Source organism: Haemorhous mexicanus, chromosome Z (genome assembly GCF_027477595.1).
Source record: "Haemorhous mexicanus isolate bHaeMex1 chromosome Z, bHaeMex1.pri, whole genome shotgun sequence".
Lineage (NCBI taxonomy): Eukaryota > Metazoa > Chordata > Aves > Passeriformes > Fringillidae > Haemorhous > Haemorhous mexicanus.
This window is the reverse complement of record NC_082381.1, coordinates 33555021-33576785: the sequence shown is the minus strand read 5'-3', so window position 1 is coordinate 33576785 and position 21765 is coordinate 33555021. Positions and strand designations below refer to the sequence as shown.

Here is a 21765-nt window from a genome sequence, read left to right as displayed (position 1 = left end):
TTCGACGTGAGTTTTTTTAGTTCTTTTTAAAAGGTAGTGAAAATTTAGTACTTACTTCTTTGGGTATTTAGATATTTTCTCAAACACGCATTTACTTTGCATTTTGTACTTCAGTTTAAGATGTCTTTCACTATCAGAATCCTGTCTTGAGCTACACAAGTCAGCATACTGAACTCTTTTGCTTCAAGACTTAGGTCTGCTAGTACTCAAAAGGTGCACTTCCAGCAATTTTGGTTTGGGAATTTTGTTTTTTTTTTTTTTTTCCTCTAAAAGCTTAAAAAGAAGGAAATGGTCCATATGCAAGCACTTGCAGAGGAATGGAAGAAAAGAGACAGAGAGAGAGAGGCGTTAGTGAAGAAAAAGGTAAGGAAATTCCTCCTTATATTTGCAGAAATTCTAAATTGTTATAAATCTAACAGGGTATTTGGTAACATGCATCAAAGGATTTGTAATGAACCTTTGCAGCTACTGATATGCATGCAGCTAGTCTACAACAGTGCAAAAGAATTAAAAGTAGCTTTTAATCATAGAGTATTTGTTAGAAATTTCCTTAGATTAATTTGCTGTATATGGGAGCTGTTGGATTGCATTTTACTTGCCTGGTCAAAAAGCCCTTCTATGGCCTATGAGTTAGTTAGAAGTCCTCCTTTGCAAGTTCTTAATTAAGAGCTGGAGATTTGTTTTATATGGAAATTTCTAAATAAAAACTATCAATATTTTATACTTTTCCCCCTTCTTTGTTTAGGTGGCCGAATATAATGTTTTGGAAGGACAGCTTCAGAAAACCCTAAGAGATTTGGATAAGCGAGAGCGACAGCTTTTTAGTGCTGAGTCGGAGGTAAAAGCTGGTCATATTAAACAATGTAATTGCAGCTACTTCTATAAGGTTTGAGTTTTCACATATTGACAACTGTGCTTTGGGTAGAAGATACTAACTAGCCACACTCATAGTGATATGTAGAGGAGCACTAGCAATTAAGCCAAATTTTGTTACAGTTACACTTTTTTACTGAAATAGAAATTCAGTGAATTTTTAAATGGGTTGTTAGGATTACAGAACTGTAAACCTTCTATTCTTGACAGAATTATCTCCGTTTTAAGTTTAGCATTGTCAGGTGGGTGTTGTACGCATACACAAGAGTGCCTCACTTCAAAAAGTAATTGCTAGAATGATTGTTGAAATTGGAGAAGGTGACAAGGAGATCTGGGAGAAACTTCAAGTTTTGTTATCCTACATTTTCAGAGTTCCTACTTCTGTTTATTATTTTTCAATAGTGACAGGGTGAAAGAGGATGCAGGAGGAACTAGTAACTACCACTGTACAGAGCACCCCCAATCTGGCAAAGTGTGTGTGTGACTTCAGGGGTGCTGGTCATATGAAAAGAGAAAATAAACTGCCTATTCTTGTATTTCAGAACAAACTCAAAATTTTATAGGTAAAATACTGTGGTGTTTTAGTTGTCCAAAAAACTTTTTCTTTCCTCTTTGTAACTCAGATTAATTTTTCTAGCCTACTAATCCCTTCTGTGCTTGTAACAAAACTGAGAACTCCCAACACAGAAATTCCCTGGCTGAGCCAGTACCCAGGCTGTCTGTACCTCTATTTACAGCACAAACTGCATCTTATGTTTCGACTTCAGCATCTGTACAAAAAAAATCTGGTGCTCAGGTTTGGCCAAGTGCATTTCAGTCTGAGTAGAAGTAGATATTTTGAATCTCATGTATATTTCTCTAAAAATTTTCTCAAAATTTTGTAAGATTCTGACCTGAGAGCTAGACATGATTAAAATCATTGGATTCAGAAAAAACATCAGAATGATGTAGTGTTCATTTAGTAAATTACAGTTTGAGAAACAGGCCATTGGAAAAGTTTCTATTCTAGCTAGCAGTTATCTGGGACATTAGCATCTCTCTAGAATGCTCAAATATGTCAAGGATTGTTCTGTTTATCTTGATGAGAAATTATCCCGATATGCTCAGTTTGAACAGTGCAGTCTCACTGACCTAAACACTTTTTGGCTGTAGCTGTGACTTTCCCTGTCTCTGCAGTGAATTGGAGTATTTAGCTTTTTGCTTTGTAGTAGGAAACTGGAAGTGAAACCTGCCTTGAGCAATCATGTAAAATCATTTTGATTATACAAAAGAGCTCCAGAAAGCTCTGTTTTTATGGTAGTCGGGCAAGAATATATTTGTAGCCCAAATACAAAAATTGGCAGATTGTTAGTTAAACTGAAATTCAATAAGAACATATATAGTGAACAGTCATATATAGTGAACAGTTGGACAATGGGAATTTTATTGTTTTGTTTCAGAAATTAATAACAATTTTTCTGTCATGAATAGCAGTAACGGTTGTAAGACTTTTCAAGTGAAGCTCTCACTCCTGCGGATTAATGTCAATATATGTCTCTCTTTAAGCTTCAAAGAGTAAAGAAGGAGCTGCAAGCAGAGCATGAACGAAATCTGCAGGTGCTTCAGGATTCTGTGCGTCGAGCCAGGGAGGAATGTGCACACCAGCTAGAGCTAGAAAGGTCAAAAATCAAACAACTGGAAGAAGACAAGCTTCGCTTACATCAGCAGGTATGTACGCAATAAAAGTAAGCGTTTTTCTTAGAATACCAAGTTCAGTAGTGGTTTGGAGGCAATTGTGTTCTGGCAACTTTGTAACGAACATTTTATTTAAATTGAGAATCTCTGTGCTGTGATCCATCTGTGTCAGTCTTGCTCAGTTGTATGCCCAGTTTGCAGTGTGGTGCTTGTGGTTATTTTTTCAACATGAAAATCAAGTTTCGTTTAAAAGCTTACATTACATGAAGGACCTGAACAGCAGTGTACATTTCAGTAACTTAAAATCATTGTTGGTGATTAACATCGAAGGGTATTTCTGTTATCCTTATTGGGATAGAAGGGGAAACTCTCTTGTTATTGCAGTCTTCTATTCTGAGAGTAGTACTTTCTAAACAGAAAATTTAGACCATGTTCTGTTGTCCTGTAAGCTAACTTTGGCACTAACAACAAGGATAGTCTAGAGATTTTTCCTGACTGTTAAAGTAAACTGTAAAAGTTAGTACTTATTTTTTTTTAGCTGTTATAGCATTAGACACTTAATTTGTTATTATGTAGATTAAATCTTACAAATGCCTAAGTGTTCTGAAAAGTATTTTGTTTATGTAGATTAATTCCTTGCTTTGGTGTTTTCCATGTCTGATGTGTGATAGTGTGATAATCCAATATTAGCTTTCACTGTTTGAAAAACTGTGTCAGCAAAAGCCATATTTTTGTACTTAGGAAGAGTTGTGATGATAGATTTTTGAGTTTTTTAGTTCTGTAATAAATACTGTTATTAACATACTCCTTTACTTGTTAGCAAATGTTAACCGCAGTACAGTGAACCTTTTTTAAATGTAGCTAATACAGAAATGTTGCTAACCTTGAAGACAGTTATTTTGACTATTCTACTTGAGCACTCACTGAATTGAGATGAAGAAACTGCAGAATGCAGTCCTATTCAAAGTGATAAGTGGATCACTTTTGTATTTTATGTGTTGTTGGCAGCTGCCAGTAGTTCTTGCTCAAGTGGCCAAATGCCACTAGCTAGTATTCTTCACATTCATTCTTTCAGCTCCCACTGACCATTTTTTATTTTCAACAGACCTTTTCTAAATAAAACATCATAATCACCTTATTTTTCCCATTCAGAACAGACATCCAGTTGTCAGACCAAAGATCATTTAACTCAGGATTATGGTGCAGCAATGGCTGGATTTAGAGGATAAGAAAAAAGGAAGTGAGACTCTGAAAATAATGCAGTTTTGGTATATCCAGCAATACCATCACGGGTTATATGTACTCTTTGCCAGAATTAATTTCATACTCAGTAGCCATCAATGAAAGTTTTCTTCATGATCTCATGTGATTCCTTTTAAAAAGTATTTAGTATTGCAACATCCTATGGCAGTGAGTTCTAAAATTTTAATTATGTCTTTTATATTTAAAAACTTTTTCTTAATTTTAAGCACATTTCTTACTAATTATGGAGAATCCTTTAGTGCCTGTGCAACATACTGTTCCAGATTGCATAGGTGGCTGTCATACTGTTTCTCTTCCAAACACAAGCCTCACTGTTTTCTTTTGTTTTGTACTAAGGCCATTTTTTCCAGAGCATCCTGGCTGTCTTCCTCTGTGCTGTTCCTGCTATGTTTCAATATGTGATGGTTGTTGCCACATACTGTTTGTGAGACAGGCTTTTTTCTTTTGCTTTGTTGGGGGTCAGATTTTGTTTGCTTACTTTGGAGTTTCACTCTAGGGTCCTGCTCTTTGTAATGTGCACAAGTAGAAAGTTTCTGTTGCTACCAGATGAATCTCCTCTTCTTTTAAGACCATTTTGGGTGTGGAGTTTTTTGTATGTGTGGCTTTTTTTGTTTTTTTAACACAGAATGTTCTGGAATAAGTAGTCTTATTCCGTACCTTTTAAAGGGATTTGTCAATGCACAATTTTCACACTTAGATATTTAAAACAGGTTGAATTCTCGAGTTCTCTGATGTAAGCCCCACTGTGTACAAGAGGAGATCCTTGAAGCATCCACCTTGAGGAACATCACCCTTACTTTCTGAATAAGGAAGTTGTGCTTTATTTCTGGGATTTTTATCGTTTCTTCTTGTCCGCAGTTCTGAGGTCTCATAAGAAATTCAATTTTTTAAAGTGCTTCCAGAGCCAAACAAGAAATTAAACATTGTTATAGAGGTTCTAGGGAGAGCTGATATTTCTAATAGCAAAAGAAGTTGGTTATTGTCTTTGGCATTATGTCTCTGTCTGCTTTAAAAATAAGTAGGTAAAAATGAAAGGTGTTAAACAGCAGTATCTTTTGTTCAAGTTCAATAGGTTATTGTAGTTCTGTGAGAAAAACAATGACAGCAAACTCTGGTTTTGTATCACTCCCTAGGAAATATCTTTGCTTTCTTACATCCATTCTGTAACAATTATAAATGCAAAAAGCAGAAATCTGGAAGAAAAATAAAGCTGACCCAATTAGAAGATCCAAATAATTAAACTATTATTGTACTAGTAGAAATTGCTGGCTTTGAAACAGAAATGAGTTCTCTAAAGCATTTTCAGTCAGTATTTAAACAATGGGATAGAATTTATAGAAATACTTGCATTATCTAGTTTGACATAAATACAAGATCAGCGCATGGGATCATTTTCTAGTATGGAATACTTCAGTTCCATCAGGTGTATTAAGGTATTTATAGTTGAATAATATTTAACAGAAGAAGAAAACATTGCAAAAAGTTCTTCGTATTTTTAGTATATTGTAAAAAACACTCTTAAACATTTGATTTCCTTGCTTTTTCTGTAGCAAGTAATTGTGTATTGGTATCATTTTTCAAATTACCCATTGTGTGTAAAAAGCAAAGCACTGTCTTTATAAAAATCTTCTTGAAACTATGGAAATACACTGTGAGGGCAGAGGTACTCAGCATTAAGTCATTAGTCACTGAAGCCTTTCTGCTTCAGCCTTTCTTCTAAATCATTTGGCTGTACAAAGTATTAGCCATTTCCTTTTGCAGACATTCTTAAAAAAGTTATACTGTGAAATTGAGTAAGTAATAAAACTTCATATAGTAGATAACACTGGCTTTCTTCAAAAGATGTGTAAATCTTAGTATTATGCTTTCTGTATTTCTTCTGCAAGTTGTTTTAGAAATGCGAACAAAAATGTGCATGAATCTTGATCTTATGTTTATGAGGACAGACTTGTTTTTTTCCTTCCTGTACTGAGCAAAGATCCTCCTTAAAACTCTTCCTATTAAAACATTGCTGTGTGCCACCATCAAGAAATCATTAATTATGAATGTGTAACTTTCAGTGTCTGTTTTATATCAGATAATTGACAGTAAAATGTTTGTTCCAAGGACCGAGAAGTAACTTAAATTCTGTCATCTAATTATTTGTCTGTGAATGGGCTTTTCTGCTAACTTGCATTTTGGTTTCTTTAATGTAGCTTTTTGAAGCAGAAAATAAGCATAAGGCTTTGGAGAAAGAATTCCAGCAGTACAAAGACCAGCAAAGTAGCAAACCAGAAATCCAGCTACAATCAGAAATAAATCTTCTCACTTTAGAAAAGGTATATTGGATTTTTCTAGTACTTAAAAATTGTCACAATGGTGGGTTAACTGATAGATGTAGACTACTGCTGTGTGATTAAGTGTTAATTTGTCCGCTTTGGTTTACTTTTTCCAGTAATTTCTTCAGAGTTTAAATATTCAGGCACAAATAACATCAACAGTGGCCTTATTTCTATAGAAGAAGCAGTAATGTTAGAGCCTAACACAGGAAAAAACCATAGCCTATATATTTGAATCATGATTTATGATGGGATCTCTAAACATTATTTTTAAAAAACTAAAAGATGATGATTTTCTTGAGGATTAATTTAAACTGGTTTTCTGTTATTTGCATTTTCATAATTAAGTATTTCTGCAAAGAGGTTGTGTCACTTATCAATAAAATGTAAGTTCTGTCATAAGTTGATTTGCTTAAGAGCCATATATTCCCAGAGCAGAGAATTTAATTAAAGCCACAGATATGGGCATTTAATGCTCAGAGTTATCGTGAGATTTGAGTAAAATAGTTGGTGAAATGAGCTGAAAAAAAATTCAGCCAGGCTTCTTGGCATAAAATATACTCACTAATATGGCCAGTCTGTATGTTGCTGTATGCTTTAATAACTTCTAATAATGCAAGCAACTGATGCAAAATATTTTTGTGTTTCTACAGACTTTCTAAGCTCTTACATGAAATATTTTTAGATTTCCTGTTTTTGTTAGATGAGTTAAACAGTGCTTTAAGATCTTCACAAGTTTAATGAAAACAATTTTTGTCAGATTGAAAAAAAGCACTTCCTCAGAGATGTGAAAAATACTTAATTTTTTATTGTGTTTTGTGTGCTTCATAAATATTTTCATTTGTCTTTTAATACAATTTTTTTTTGCGCAGATAATGAAATGAATTTTTAGCAGTAAAAACTTCTAAAGATTTGTTTAGTTATTAAGATCATAGGTTCACACTAGATACAGAGATTTTAAAGAATGGTTAGAGCAGATGGATATTTCAGAGAAAATAACACAGGCCATATCTTCCATCATCAAACTAAAAAAAAAAAATCCATGTACCTTTTAAAGAGAGATTTATCCATCGGCATTTTCATGAAATTAGTGTTTATAACCTTACTTTGAATAAAAAAGGGATGAGGGGATGGCTGATCTGAGAATCTTAAATTTAAAAGTTACATCAGCAGATTTAGTGCTAAAAACTAATCTTTTTCTTTGTATAGACGTCCATCCAATAAAAATAAGGTTATATTTTAAACAAGAAAATGTTCTTGTGCCATAATATTTATGTTATATTGTATAACAGCTTTAGATGATGTTGTATATTACACTACATAAACACTTTTCTTAAACCAGACCCTTTGTATATATACATCTTTCAGTGATTGTTACTGCTGTTATTGCTTCAGCTGATATGATTTTAATTGCTTTTAGGTTGAACTTGAAAGAAAGTTAGAGTCAGCTACCAAGTCAAAGCTTCACTACAAACAACAATGGACGAGGGCTTTGAAAGAACTTGCGAGGTTAAAACAGGTATGCAGGTTTTCATCATATGAGACAACCAAGTTATTGTCACGTTGGAAGCTGCTAGGATTACACTTAACTACTGTTTTCATGTTATTAGTGTTTGTTTTTGCAAAGTAAAGCTCTCAGCTCTGCTTTTAACAAAAATGAGAACAGCAAAACTGGCTTGTGTTTGACTTTGAACTCAGGAAACACCAAGACTCTGACCTGCAAAGAAGGCTGAAGCATTTAAAAAATTAGAAAAATAAAAGGTTTAATTTAATTCCAAATAATTCTGCATCAGCACTTCCAGGAAAATATTTTACCATGATCCCAACCATCTCGGTCAGTTACATAATAACTATTTTGTATTTTATTTGTATAATGAATGAAGGGTAAAGATGAGAAACAAATCTTCAATTTGAGAAATAAGGGTTTAAGTTTTGATGAATGCATGAAACGAAGAAAACCTAATTTAAACTGGATGTGAATTTTTTCTCTGCTTTTGGAAATTCTAACCTCATACTAGTGTAATATGCTGTTTTACTGCTAGGTTTTAACAGAGCTTTTGTGTGTCTGTGAGCATCTATGTAGATACAGTTATATACTTTTGACTTGAAATTACTCTGTTTAAACATGCAGTAAGTAACAGCTTCATCCTTGTTGAATCTATATTACATGTTGTGTTTTGTCATCGTCTGTCTTTCATGAATTCCAGTAAACATTAGCTAAATGATGTGCTTAAGAATGGCTAGCATTTCCATTGGCCCTGACAAACAAATTAGTAGATCATTAATCCCAACTGATTAATGAACAAACATTGTCATGAACACAGACCTTCAGTATTCACATTTAGTAAAAGGTTTTTATTGCCTGTATTCACACCTACTTCCATCTTGAGGAACAGTGTTGAGTTTTTCTTACGGATTATGGTACCTGCTTCATTTCTACTGAAAGAATGTTCAGGTTTTGGAGAATAAGAAGTTAAGCCCATGTTCTTCCAATTTATAATGCTTCTTTAGGCTGTATTTCTGTTTGAAGAGAGTCAATGCACACCACAATGACTTTTAGTTAGTAAGTCAAAACTAACCTTCATTTGCAGTCTTCAAATTGTTCCTGTTTTGCCAAGTGATAAAAGGAGTCATCTGCATTTTGTGAAGCATCAATGTTTGAAAAGGTGACAGGAAGAATATAAATCTTATCGCTCTGATTAAGATTTCTTCAGCAGTCATGAAATATCCAGCCTATTTTTTCTTGCCATGTTTTAAAATTTCCAGAATAAAAGCAAAGATTGTTACTTGCCACACTAATGTATATCACTTATCAGGTTCTTGTTACAAATTTCATCACCAAAGACCTGGTGAACTGAATTCATTAATATATGTTGATGGTTTCAACTGAACCTCTTGATGAAAGTCTGAACCATGAAATAAGTTGGCATGTACAGTGGATTATACTACCTAAAGCTTCTACAACAGAACAAACCCTTTCAATGCAGTTTCTTGTGGTTTTTATACTCCTGTGCTTAATCTATACTTAGTCTACTGATAAAGATTTTAAGTGACTTTTAAAGAGCCAAATAAAAGTTGAACCAAATCTGATCCAAAAAACTTACTGTGTTTTAAATATAAATTTGGAAACTGTAGCTTAAGGAATTCTAGATTTGCTTTAGTTCAGATGATTTGTGCAATTGTGCATAGTCTGACCAATTTCTTGTTTGAATTGGATTAGTACCATGTTAATTTTGTGTTGCCTCTGGTGAATAGCCACAGGGCTGTAATCTGTGCCAGTAATTTGTCACACCAAAGCTCTCTGGAGAACTACACAAAACATTTGTGTAGTGAGGATTAGACGCTGAAAGCCGTATCTTAGATTGTTAATAAATGTTAATGACAAAACACAGCTGGTAAGTCTTGGAAATGAGATCTAATGCTTTGTGCCCATTGCCAAAAAAATGTTTAAACAGAGATTTCCATTACTTAAAGGTGACCTGGTGCAGTCAATTTGTGAATTAAAGAAGCATAATCTACAGGCTAAGCATTTAGTAAAATGCTCTTCTGATTTGCAACCATAAAAGTCAATGTTTCCTTAATTAAAAAGTTTTCTTTTACTTTGGAACTAGTTCTTAGCACACATCTGGGATAGTTTTATATTTTGCAGAATGAGAGACACAGCACATAACTTAAAGTATGGGACTGTTAATAGAATATGATCTAAGCTTCTCCATGGGTAGGACTTTGAATGCTAAACACAATGCCAGTTTTATTGAAGTACGTGAAGGCACATATACATCATATTTACTTGTACTTAGAAAATGCAGTAGTTAGTTAAATTTAAATTAGTTTGTAAAATTGAGTGACAATAGACTTCACCCACCTTACTTTTCTTTGTTACTCAGTAAAAGTCTGTATTAATGCTTCAGTTGTTATAGCCCTGTTCAACTTTTAGGGAGAGAAAAATGTCATCAAATTAACTACATAATCTGTGCACCCAGGTAAATGTTGTCATTTCTAGAAATTTCAAAAACTCTTTCAGTGTTTGGTGATTAGGCGATCTAAATACTGTCATTTCTGGAGATTTCAAAAACTCCTCAGTGTTTGGTGATTAGGCGATCTAAATACTCCACAAATGAGATTTCCTTTTTTTTTTCATTTATGTGAGCATTATTTCTCAGAGGAATCATCACTTTTTACATGAAACTGTATCCATGCTTATACAGAACTTAGATATCAAATTTAGTACCTGTCTGGGTGTAACAAACATTTTATTAAGACAGAAAATCAAAATTGGCAGAAATGTCATTTTTGGCAGTTGATTATCTCAGTTAGACTTAATTTAAATAACCAAAATCTCAAAATGTACATGCATTCAGTATTCTGGAAGAAGTATTTTTAAAAGTTTTCTAATGTGCTTGTGTCCTAAAGACGTTTTAGAACCAGCACTGAGGTATTTGTTTAAAAGTGCATAGACCATATTAGCTGGCTGACAATTCATTCTGTCTTGTCCAGTATCTTGCTTATGCACTCAGTAATTTGATTAATTTATAAGTAATTTAGCCAAGGATAGGATGTAAATCTTTGTTAAAAAAAATAAAAAGGCACACACGTGCACACAAAAAAGCCCCACAATTGAAAGTCTAAATCTTGGTTAAAAACTGTGTCTTGAAACCATCCAGGCCCTCCTACTGACTTGTCAGCTCTGGGTTATTTTCAGAAAACTTTACTTGAGTTCCTTAGCTTCAATCGTAAGTTTTTCCCACAGACTTGCATGGTATGCATGAGTGGGAGAGTGAATAGTGGCTGCTATTTAGCCATTGTTTAGTCTAGTGTATGTATGTTTACATCTCCCTTTTGGATTTATAGGCAGCTATGGCAAAATAAAGATTGTGCTTCCTTGATTGAAGAGCCTCTTAACTAAAGCACCTGGTGGCATACAGGGGTTCTTTAATGATCTGATTATAATTCAAATTTTGATGGTTTTTTATTATCGGGTAATTTTTGTTAAATGCTGATATTTCTGTAGTATCGTAAGTTTCAAAACATGGTTGAGAGTTCCACCATACAAGCTTCTAAAACAGTATTGCATTCCTCAGGCAGTACATTAAAGATGGAAACTGGTGAAGAAAATTAGTAAAACCTTGAAGTGTGTTGTCGGATAATTAGAATGCAGACTTGTTTGGTATGGATTTATTTTGTTTGTGAAGGAGAATAGAAAAATATTAATAAGTGAAAGAAATATTGTTGATGAGTTTTATTTAAGGAGGTAAGTGAGGGGCTGAAGCAAAAGAAGCAAGAGAGTAGCAGGATTAGCAGTGCTGAGAAGGTAGTGCCAGAGAAGGTATCTGCACCAACTAATACATAATAAGATAATTCTTGATGTTCTTGCATATGATATTCTTGATTCATCTGTTGCTGCCTTCCTGTGGGTTAGTGGCTGAGGATTGGGTGATGGTTCAAGTATAATATATTTCCAAGTGTTCTGAGTTTCTAGTGGGTTTTATATTCTATTCACAAAGTTGCCTTTAGTCCAGCAGCTGATGATTCCCTTGGATACAATTTAAAAATGCAAAATGTTAGGAACAAAAACAGTAGTACTTCTTATTGAGATTTGAAATAGCCTGACTGTCTAGAATAAGCAGTTGGGAATAAATCTGAAATATTCCTTATTTTCGATATATTATAGGAGTAAAGTTTGGAAAGTTAGCCAGAAAGTCTTGACTGAGAGTTTTCTACATGCAGCATGTATGTTTAAACTTGTGCACACTGAAATACACTTGAAGAACACTAAAGTATTCAGCTATAACTCAATTTTTCAGTATACACAGAATAAAATTAAGATTTTAGTTTCAACAAGGGGATATAGAAATATTGTACTTAATTTTATGCATAAAGTAAATGTGCAGAAGTGTTTTATTAATTGAATTTTTACTTTGAAACATCTCACAATAAATTCTGCTACATTTGAGGTCCTACTATGCATCAGAAGTCTGTTCCTTCTCTATTTAAAAAAGAAGAGTGCTTGTTGCTCAGTGGATTTTTACATTGTAATGGAAAAAGTGGATTTAATACTTGAGTGTCTGATAAAGTGACACCAGTTTCATCACTGAGATGAATAAAAAAGCCTTCCTTTTCTCTCACCATAACAAAATATAGTCTTTTTATGGTCCCTCAACAGATCATAACAAAATTGTATATAAAGTAATTTAAAGTGAGCATGCCTCCCTTCTTATCAAACTATTGTAAATCCTTTGCCATCTTCTTGTATTGATGGATTATTAGGAAATGGGCTTCTCGTGCTCTGCTATGAATGGTATACATAGAACAAGTTTTCTGTTATGCACCCTACAAATTGTTATGACAGACTTTTTAAAGGAGTCAAAGACTAATGTTGGGAAAGACATTTGAAAAGCTCAGAATATGAAGTGTGTAATGTAAATTACACACAGGATCAATCATGAAAGAATCCCTTCTCACTTGTTTTAGTGTCTGTTTTCCAAGCTGGACTGTCATGAATGCAAATGTTGATTTATTTTTTTTTTTAATTTAATATTATTATGCTTAAATATTGCTATTCAGGGCCATAGCATGGCACACCTCTAAAATTCTTGATTTTCAATGACTTAAATTAATCTGGACTTTTCCCTTTACACCCTAAATAAGTGCCAAATGTTTGCCATGTTTGCATCATAATTTTATTAGTAATCAAATTAGATATCAAATCACATTTATCTGAAAGGAATTCCTACCCAACATTAGCTTGGAGACAAAATGTACTGATAAAGGTGTTTCTCTCCTCTATTGAGTAAACAAGAATTTAGCACGCACTGTATTTAATCTTGCTTCCCTACAAATCTAGAACTGTTATCCCTAGCAAAGAATATGCTCACTAGTGACACTGCTTTTGGTTGGTTTTGTGTTTGTTGGGTTTTTTGATAGAATTCTTCTCCAGAAAAAAATATCAAAAGGAACAGGAACTGAACAAAGGATTCTGCAGAAAAGCCTTGCTTTTCCTTCCTCTTTCCTTGATTTATTCATCATTCTCAGTTGTCTTTTTTCTTGATTTAATTAAACATTATTAAAGATATTTATTTAAAAGATACAGTTCTCAAATTAATTTGGGACCGTAATTATTAATAATTAATAATTATTGATTCTCAAATTAATAAAGGACCAATCTATTAAATAATGATCCGATGAATATGAAAGCATTGGGAGTAGTGTGTCCTCTTTGTGATCTGATAGATACAGTTTAAAATAGACAGCTGTTCCATTAACATTAAGAATGTGTACTTCTAACATATAACTCTTCTTAGAGCTAGTCAAAAATGCCTTTTTTGCTCTCAGGTTGCCATTGTGAGCATGTTGCTGGGCAGCAGAAATGGATGGATCATTGAACTCAAACAGTAACACACCAGCATGTCATGAAACCTGTGGCCCCATGTGCTGCTTCTGGCCAACATGCAATTGTGCCTTTCTTCTGCAGTGCAGGTGGAAGAGCACTTTCAAAACTTTCCCTCCTAGATCAGAGTAATGTACTTGACAAACTGAAGGACTGGATTAGAAAGCTTCTACTCAGTGTAGTCACAGCTATGTGATGGTTTGTGTTTATGTGAAAGCATTGCTGTTCTAGTAACAAGTGCTACTCTTTTTTGCATCAGTTTTGTAGAGTTTTGGTTTTGGTCAATTTTTGCACAATGTACCTTCAAAATTTTCTCACAGAATTATTGAGATACACCAGTTTTATGGACTTAGAGTAAAACCCACTCTCTATCTCTTGTTTCAAATACTTCAACAGTACTGCTTTATATGTAGCATTTTTTTGTCAAGCATAAATGTCTATCTTCATTCAAAATTTTCTGTGGTCAGGAAGCTCCTTGCATGCTCAAGTGTATTGCTTAAGTGATTAACTTCTTTCTTTTAATAACTTGAATCACATCTCTAGTTGAAATACACCTAGTTTTGAATTTCAGCCATACTTTTCATTGGGTGAGAAAGACCCAACTAGTTAAATGATGTAAAATATCAGTCTGATCCATACAGAGGTCAGCAGCAGATGCACAATGTGGGAGCTCAGCACATCACTCCTCATGTCCAGAGCTACCGAGAGAACCCTTGGGGGGCTCGGGAGTCCTGGAATGTTGCCAAAAGCACTTGGTGGCTTGATTTTGATCCATCTAGGGATGTGCCACTGATGTATGAGGAGATGGAACCTGTGAGAATCACTCGAGTGTAAATGGTGAAGGGAAGATACCATTATAGGGTGAATCACAAATTTTGGGGTTTTGGTACAGGGGGGTTGTAGAGACAAGATGGAGGAATCAGGGCGTGCCACCAGGCTCTTCTTTCTTCTTCCTGTCTTCCATCTTCTGGAGTGGTGTTGGCACTTGGGGAGTGGTCTGAGATGAGGGTGTAGTTAGTGACGAAGATGATAGGTATTGGGGACAAAAGGTAAATATGATACACGTAGTTTTTGTTATAAAAGATGCGACTGCCTTGGGGGTGGGCAGAGTGCCTTTGGCTGCCGTGCTAGTCAGATCCTTCAGGCAGAGAAAAGACTTTTTAGATAAGAGATAATAAACAATTCTGAAGACCGAAAAAACCTAGCATCCAGACTCATCCTTTGAAGCCCAGCGTGCAAGAACCATCCTGAGCGTGTGTGGGGGCAGAGACAGACAGCCGACCCCATAGCACAAGATCTAGAAATGTAGCTTGGATATCTGAATAGCCTCTAGCAGCCCTCAGTCAGTCAGTTAAGTACACTGTGAGCCAGCAGGTGCATTCAGTGCATTATGTCTTTAATAGACATAAGTGAATGTATTCTTTCTTTATTTGTTTCCTTTTCAAACTGTTTCCTTTTCATTTTTGTCTCCTTAGTATCCCACTCTTTACACATCCGCCTTTTCCCTGATGAATTACATTGTATTAGATGCAAACTTCCATAGTGATTTGTTCACTCAGAAATAAGTTGAAGGGTAGATTCTTGTGGAATTACAGTTTTACCTTCTTACTCTTGTGGAGATAAATCACTTGGTATCCTGTCTCTGGTGTTTTAAACCCTGAGTCAGCTGAGAGTGCTTTTTGCTGTGACTGCTTTGTTGTGTGTTTGGTAGGAGGTTTCTTTAGTGTAGTGTTTGGTTGGGTTTTTTAAGACTGGTGGGAAGAGTGACTTTTGTAGAAAAGCTAGATTAGTTCCTCCTGGTGTATCCCTATGACCTGTTAGGTTTAGGTTTAGTTATGGTTTCAACCAGTTTGGCCACTATGGAAGTTAAGTACTGCTGGTACTTTCTGAGTATTTCTAAGGCCTATATTTAAAGAAAGAATAAAATAAAAAATGGAAAAATAGTTATTCCTGTGGTGTAACACCAGTGTTGGTGATGGATTAAGACTAACCTCCAGTTAGTGTAACAACTTTTTGTTTGGATTTCCTTATAGCTCTTGAAAATTCTACATATCAGCAGTCTGTAGTAAGCTGTTTTAAGTAACTTGTTTAATATACAAATACACAATATACTGTATATATTTGTAGATTATTTTCAGACTAAAGCAGAATAGGTTTTATTACAGTATTCTTCAACCCTTTTCCACATAAAGGGTTTCTCTCACGTGGGAATGTCCTTCTGCAAGGAATTCTTGATGGAAAAGGAAGGACCATGGCCTTATCTTCACCGAGTGCTTTTTCTATGCTTCAGTCATCTATCAGCTGTAGACTCTTTGGCAGGATTCCTGCTTCTGGTTTTTTATTAGTATGTATCTCTTTAGCAAGATATTCTTCAAGATTTATAACCTGTCTCACTGAAGTTTTAACATTTAATTTGGCTGCCTTGTGTATTGAATTCAGTATAAAAACAAAGTTTTCAGAGTCTTTAGGGTTGCTGTTTTGTTGAGTACTTCTCTATTGTGTTGTCTGTTCACATTAACAGTGAAGCCTTTTTTTAATACCAATTACTTTTATAATTCAGATTTTCTTGCCCACTATTGATCATCAACAGGGAGTGTTTAAAATGCTGGCAGCTGCAATTCAAGAAACTACCTTATTAAAATCTTTCAAATAATATGAGATTGACTGTGTAAATAATATGCTTACACATATCAAACAAATAAATTACCTTTTTTAACCTGCATAATAAATATGATATGGATTGTATTAATAATCAAATACTCCAGATGAAAGCAATGACAGTATTACAAAGATAAACTTGCACTTCACAATGTACCTATATCCAGGATGTTTGTGTTACCTGAGGTCTTCAGTCTTATTCTGGGTGTAAGACTGACTGTACACAGTTGGTGCACAAGGTCATATGGAAAATGACAGGGAGGAAAATAAGTAAAGAGAGGACCATGTTTACTAAACCACTTTACTGTCATGAAGTGGTAGTGGATTCAAGCCTTAGGTTTTTTTACTATCTGTATAGAGCTCAAAAATTAGAGCCAAGCAAACTTTTAGAATGGATAGACTGATTTCATTAAATCCGCAAAGTAAGTTATCTAAAATTTTACATAGTACAATACAATTGCAAAAGGACACCTTGCCAGAAATTTGTTTCCAAGGCTCATTTTTTAACCACAAGTTGTAATTTTGAAAAGCAGTTCTTAAAGCTTTGATCACTAGTCACTTTGGGGCTGATGATGGAAGTTTCCTGCAGCTATTTAGCTTTTATTTTCTCAAAAACATTTATTTCAAATACCATATAATGAAGGAATAAATCTCAGTAGCTTGAGCATTTCCAGAAGTGTTTTATGTCTACTGACTTAGCTAGAGTTAGTAAGAGGGTTTGTTAGTAATTTTGCTATTTTGTTAATGGGAAGATATCTGTGATTGAGCTGCAGTTGATCCAGCCTAGACAGGTTTACTGTGATGGTGATAGTCAGTGGTCTTACTGCTTTATAGATATCGCTAAGACATTCTGTTTACTACTACATTTCTAATACTCCTGGAGATGTAATTGTCATGACTTCATTCCTAAAGTTCTGCTCTGTTGCAATAATTTGCACTTTTACATGTAATCACATAGTCAACTGAGTTATGTCTTCACCATTTCCCACACAGCGTGAGCAAGAAAATGCAATGGCTCACCTTAAAAAGCAGCAACAAGAGCTTGAGCACATGAGGTTGCGCTATTTGGCAGCAGAAGAAAAAGAGCTGGGGAAAACAGACCGACAAGAGCTGGAGGATATCAAAAATGAACTTAACAGGTATAAAAAGTATTTTTAAAATTCCTATCCAACTGTTGCCTTTGCCTTCTCTTTTCTTGCTGTGAGTCTCAAAACAGAAGAAGATTTAGTTAAGTCAAGATTATAATTCGCTGTCAGTTCAGCGAAAGAACACAGTTTAGTGTCCCTTAGGTAAAGATTGCATATTTGTAAAATGCAGCAGTACAGCAGTATGGAAAAATCCGTGTTTAACACCACGTGGTTTATTTTTTGTTAAGGTCACAAATGTAGAGCACCAAGCTTTTTGTCTATTTTAAATCTTCAGTTCTAAGCATAGCTGCTGTGTTAAGAAAAGAACAAGACACGTTTTATTCTTATTTTGAACACATTAAAATTTTAAATGTATCTAATGTTGTCCTCTGAAAGCTGTCTGCACTAGTTTTGTATGTTGAACCTTTTTGAGTACCAAGCAGAAGCTCTGATAGCAAATATAGTTACATATGCACATACAAAAGATTTTGTTAATATTTAACTATTACATTTCTTTTTAGTTGTAGTTGTTTTCTCCAGAGACAGAATAATTTTTTACCTTTTACAGATTTCTTTATTTTACTTAGTAGTTTAGTAGATGAACTAAAGACTTATTAAGATAATCAAAGTGAGGATTAATATTCTCTCATTATTTTTATTTTATCTATATCAGGCTAAAACAACAAGAAGAGGAGAGAAAGAAATTGCAGGATGCTAGAGATAATTCTGCTGGTAGAGTGGATAGTCTTCATTGCAGAAAAATAAATGAGAATACAGATGATTACCTTTCTCGTCTGATAGAAGAGAGGGATACCCTGCTGAGAACAGGAGTCTATAATCATGAAGACCATATTGTAAGTGAACTTGATCGTCAAATCAGAGAAGCTATTGCAAAAAGGAACATCACTATTTAAAAGCATGCAAAAAGTTTTAGAAAGAGCCAAAATCTGAATAGAGTGACTTTTATAAGCCTGTAGTACTTTGGGAAATATGTAACATCATGCTTTCTTTTGCACATTATGGTCAGCTCTCTTTGAAGTCAATGTAAATGCTTGCAACATGTCAGGTGAAGCGCAGTTGTAAGTTTTATGGGGGCAATGACTGTTTTTTAATGTTTTTACGCTTATATGTATATATATAATTGTGTGTGTGTGTAAATATATTTATCTTGTGTACCCTCTTCTGAAATGTTTCCTACCTCTTTTTGTACCACCCTGACTAGGTTTATTTGTAATACTTTTAATATGGGTTCTAAGAGGTTTTTAGTCACTGTTGTTATGATTTCATTCAATTTTTAAAAATATCTCTTCAGCTATACTAGGGCAAAATGACATCAGCTGTTTTCTCTGACAAAACTTAATTCTGAGCTGAACTAAAGCACTGACCCAATGTTAGTTTTTTATTAAATGACAAATAAATTTTTGCTTCTCTGACTGCACCTAACATAACTAAGCTATGTATGAAATAAGAGACGAGGTTTTGAGTGTGAGGGGGGAAAATCAAACTTTATGAAACTGAGGCCAAATCAGTTATTAACTAGTCTGATTGTCCAGGGTTGCCCTAGCAGTTTTGCACATGTCCTGGTAAGGCTATTCCCAGGAGGATGAAGGCCTTATTCAGAAGTATATATGCATTCTTATATCAATCCCTAATGAGAAAAGATACCTGAAGCCATAATTCTGAACACAAACATAAAACAAGATCTTTTCTAAGTCAAAAAGTTTTCTTTAATCAGGATGTAACCACTTTCAAGTTACTTAATAGGTGTTTCAAAACATGTTAACTCATTACCACTTAAATTGTATGTAAGTTTTTGTTTGATTGTGGAAGTACAAACAGTGTGCAAGGGAGAAATCCGTAATTAATGTTTGTTTGTCCATAATCACAATTGAAAAACTTTTGTTTTCCAGCTTTCATTCCATTTCTGTTAGGTTTGCGTGGATTTACCTAGTAACAGTAACTTACAACACTGTCCATTCAATAGGCATTCTTCTCTGTCCTGTAGTCACAACTCTTTCCATTTGAATGTCAAATACAAAAACCATCTTATGATTTATCTCTTTTAGAGTGAACAAAGATACCAATGGAAAAAATAGTGGTTTGAGTTTTTTGCATAAAATCAGTGAACTTTCATAGAGAGGCTTGTATACATGCAACCTTCCTGTTTTGTGTGGTATTAATTATAAAATGGGAGGAGGATTATTTGTATCTGGCTTTAGCTCTCCGTGCATTGTTTGTCCTCCTCCTTACCATGAGTGTAGGTCCTGCTAAATAAACTATTCATTTAGACTCCTTAGAAAAGTTATAAACAAGCTGTATAAACATTGAGATCATATTCCCTGAGGAGTACTTGAATACTTATCAATACCAGACTTCATAAGAAATGCTTTTATAAATGTGTTTTTCTAAGTAGTGTGCTTAGAGATGCCTCTCCACTAGCAAAGAAAATACCACTTAAGTCCCATAGAAATCCATGAAAAGCAATTTTTCAATATTTTTTACATCATGCAGTGTGATATCACTGATGCAGGGTTATATGCAATTATTGTAAATGATGCAGGAAGCTTCTATCTTGACAGGAGAACTTGTTCATGGCTTTTTTTCTTCAAATGTTTGCTCACTTGTGTAGTTTCTTCTCTAGACACTGGAGGGTGCCTGAGACTTAAATATTGCAGAGACAGTGTTGACTAAATTTTCTTAACTGGTTGCTTTTTGAACTGGTATTTTATGACTTTTTGGGTGTATTATTTTATGAAATAAAATTCAAATTCAACTAAATATTAAGGACTTTGCATTTATTTTTTAACTATGGATTTGAGCAAATATTGTTTTATTAAACAATATATGTCTCCAGTCATATAACAGTCTTTAGTGCTTGAATCTATAAAATAATAAACTTGTTAATGAAAGCAAATTGTCACTTTTTCGGTTTTTTAATAATTAATTTTTAATTGAGTCTCTTCTGTGGCATGTAAAAAAAATTACAATCATGTTGCTGTATGTTTTAAAAAGAAATTTGAGTTTTCTTTCTCACAGATGAAAATACTGAGTAAAATGAAACGGAATGCTTGCTTTTTAAAAACATTTATAAATTTCATCATTTAAGCTATTTTGGGTATATTCAGCCACTTGAAAGATCACAGCTTACAAGGTGCAAAGCACAAATTTTGTGATTATGAAATCAACTTACATAGAATATGTTTTATTTTATAATCATTACTCTTCGTGTTCATTGTTTGTATTAGAATGAGGAAATTATGGATAATCTAAGCTGTATGTTTTAATTTAATTTTTTCCATTACAATTTGTCTCTGCTTCAGTCTGAACTAGTCCAGAAGCAAAATATGTGTTTGTAGTAAATATGTATAGCAGACATCAGCTCAATATTACTGTCTTTCATTGAAAATTTTTGTGTTGGGTTCCATTTGCCTTTTTATTACCTCAAAGCCATTTTAGAGCTTAGAGTTACTCAGCGGAAAAACCAAATACCATTTTTTAATCAGAAATGTCTCAAAATTTGTGTCTTAATCTCTCTTCATTGCATGAGACTTGCCATTTCAAACAGATGTATGGAATAAGAAGCCCATTTTAATTTACCCAATAAATAAAGGCTGCTGGAAGTGAGACCTGTGTTTACAGGTTCAGTCCTAATTCCATAGGCTAGAGAAAACATGGTGGGAAGAGGAGCAACTGCTAGACCCCCCACCCCGGGATTCTGGCAAAATGCTATTGATTTTATTGCACCCAGGTTTCACTAGGGAAGCTGATAGAATTATTTCAAACAAAGTACCCTTGCCATTATTTTCTGTGAATCCAGATGGTGGGGTGTCACTTCCATGTCAAATCAGTTCCAGCTTCATCTGCCTTAGGATTTGGGATTTGGGCCCAGAACTTGCAGTTCACTTTGCATAAGAAAACTTTGATTATAGCCTGTTCTTTTACAGTCTAGTCTAGCAAAAGCACTAGTCCACTTTGAAATTAGGGCATTTAGAAGCACTTTTTAATTAGAAGCAGTTTTTTCATTATGATTTTCAGGCAGATGATCCCTTCCTATGTCTTTGTGTGGTAATTTTGCTTCCAGTGGTGAGGACTTGCTGTTGCCTAAAATTATTTACTTCAGATTAAAATGTAGAGCTGGAAACCTGGATGGTAGTGTTTGATTGATATGGAGCATTCGCTAAGTTGGGAAATCTTACAAAGAAATAGACCTTTTTCCCCCTGATAATTGTTAGTAGAAAAATGGTGTCTGAATTCTTATTTGCATATTAAAACAGTACAATGCTTATACATAAAACTACAAAAAAAATGTGTCCAATTATTTAGAAACAATGCAGTTTTGCTTTGAATCTGAATTATTTAAGTGTATAGTTACATTACTGAACTTTATAGTGTTTTTTTTATTTTGGAGTGAATCTCTATCCACTGTTTCTATAATATTTCAGCAGTGATCCAACACTTTTAACAC

The 21765-nt window shown here is 34.2% G+C and overlaps 1 protein-coding gene across 2 annotated transcripts in view; it reads left to right on the top strand.

Moving 5' to 3' along the window:
- The window catches only part of CEP120 (centrosomal protein 120), a 38067-nt gene extending 17989 nt beyond the window's left edge, over positions 1-20078 (top strand). For both annotated transcript variants that reach the window (XM_059873786.1, XM_059873785.1), the window contains exons 15-21: positions 274-363; positions 746-838; positions 2419-2580; positions 6006-6128; positions 7549-7647; positions 17167-17312; positions 17974-20078. In XM_059873786.1, coding sequence (XP_059729769.1) covers positions 274-363; positions 746-838; positions 2419-2580; positions 6006-6128; positions 7549-7647; positions 17167-17312; positions 17974-18214 — 954 coding nt within the window. In that variant the 3' untranslated portion in view covers positions 18215-20078. The remainder of the gene's footprint in view (positions 1-273; positions 364-745; positions 839-2418; positions 2581-6005; positions 6129-7548; positions 7648-17166; positions 17313-17973) is intronic.
- The last annotated feature ends 1687 nt before the right edge of the window (positions 20079-21765 follow it).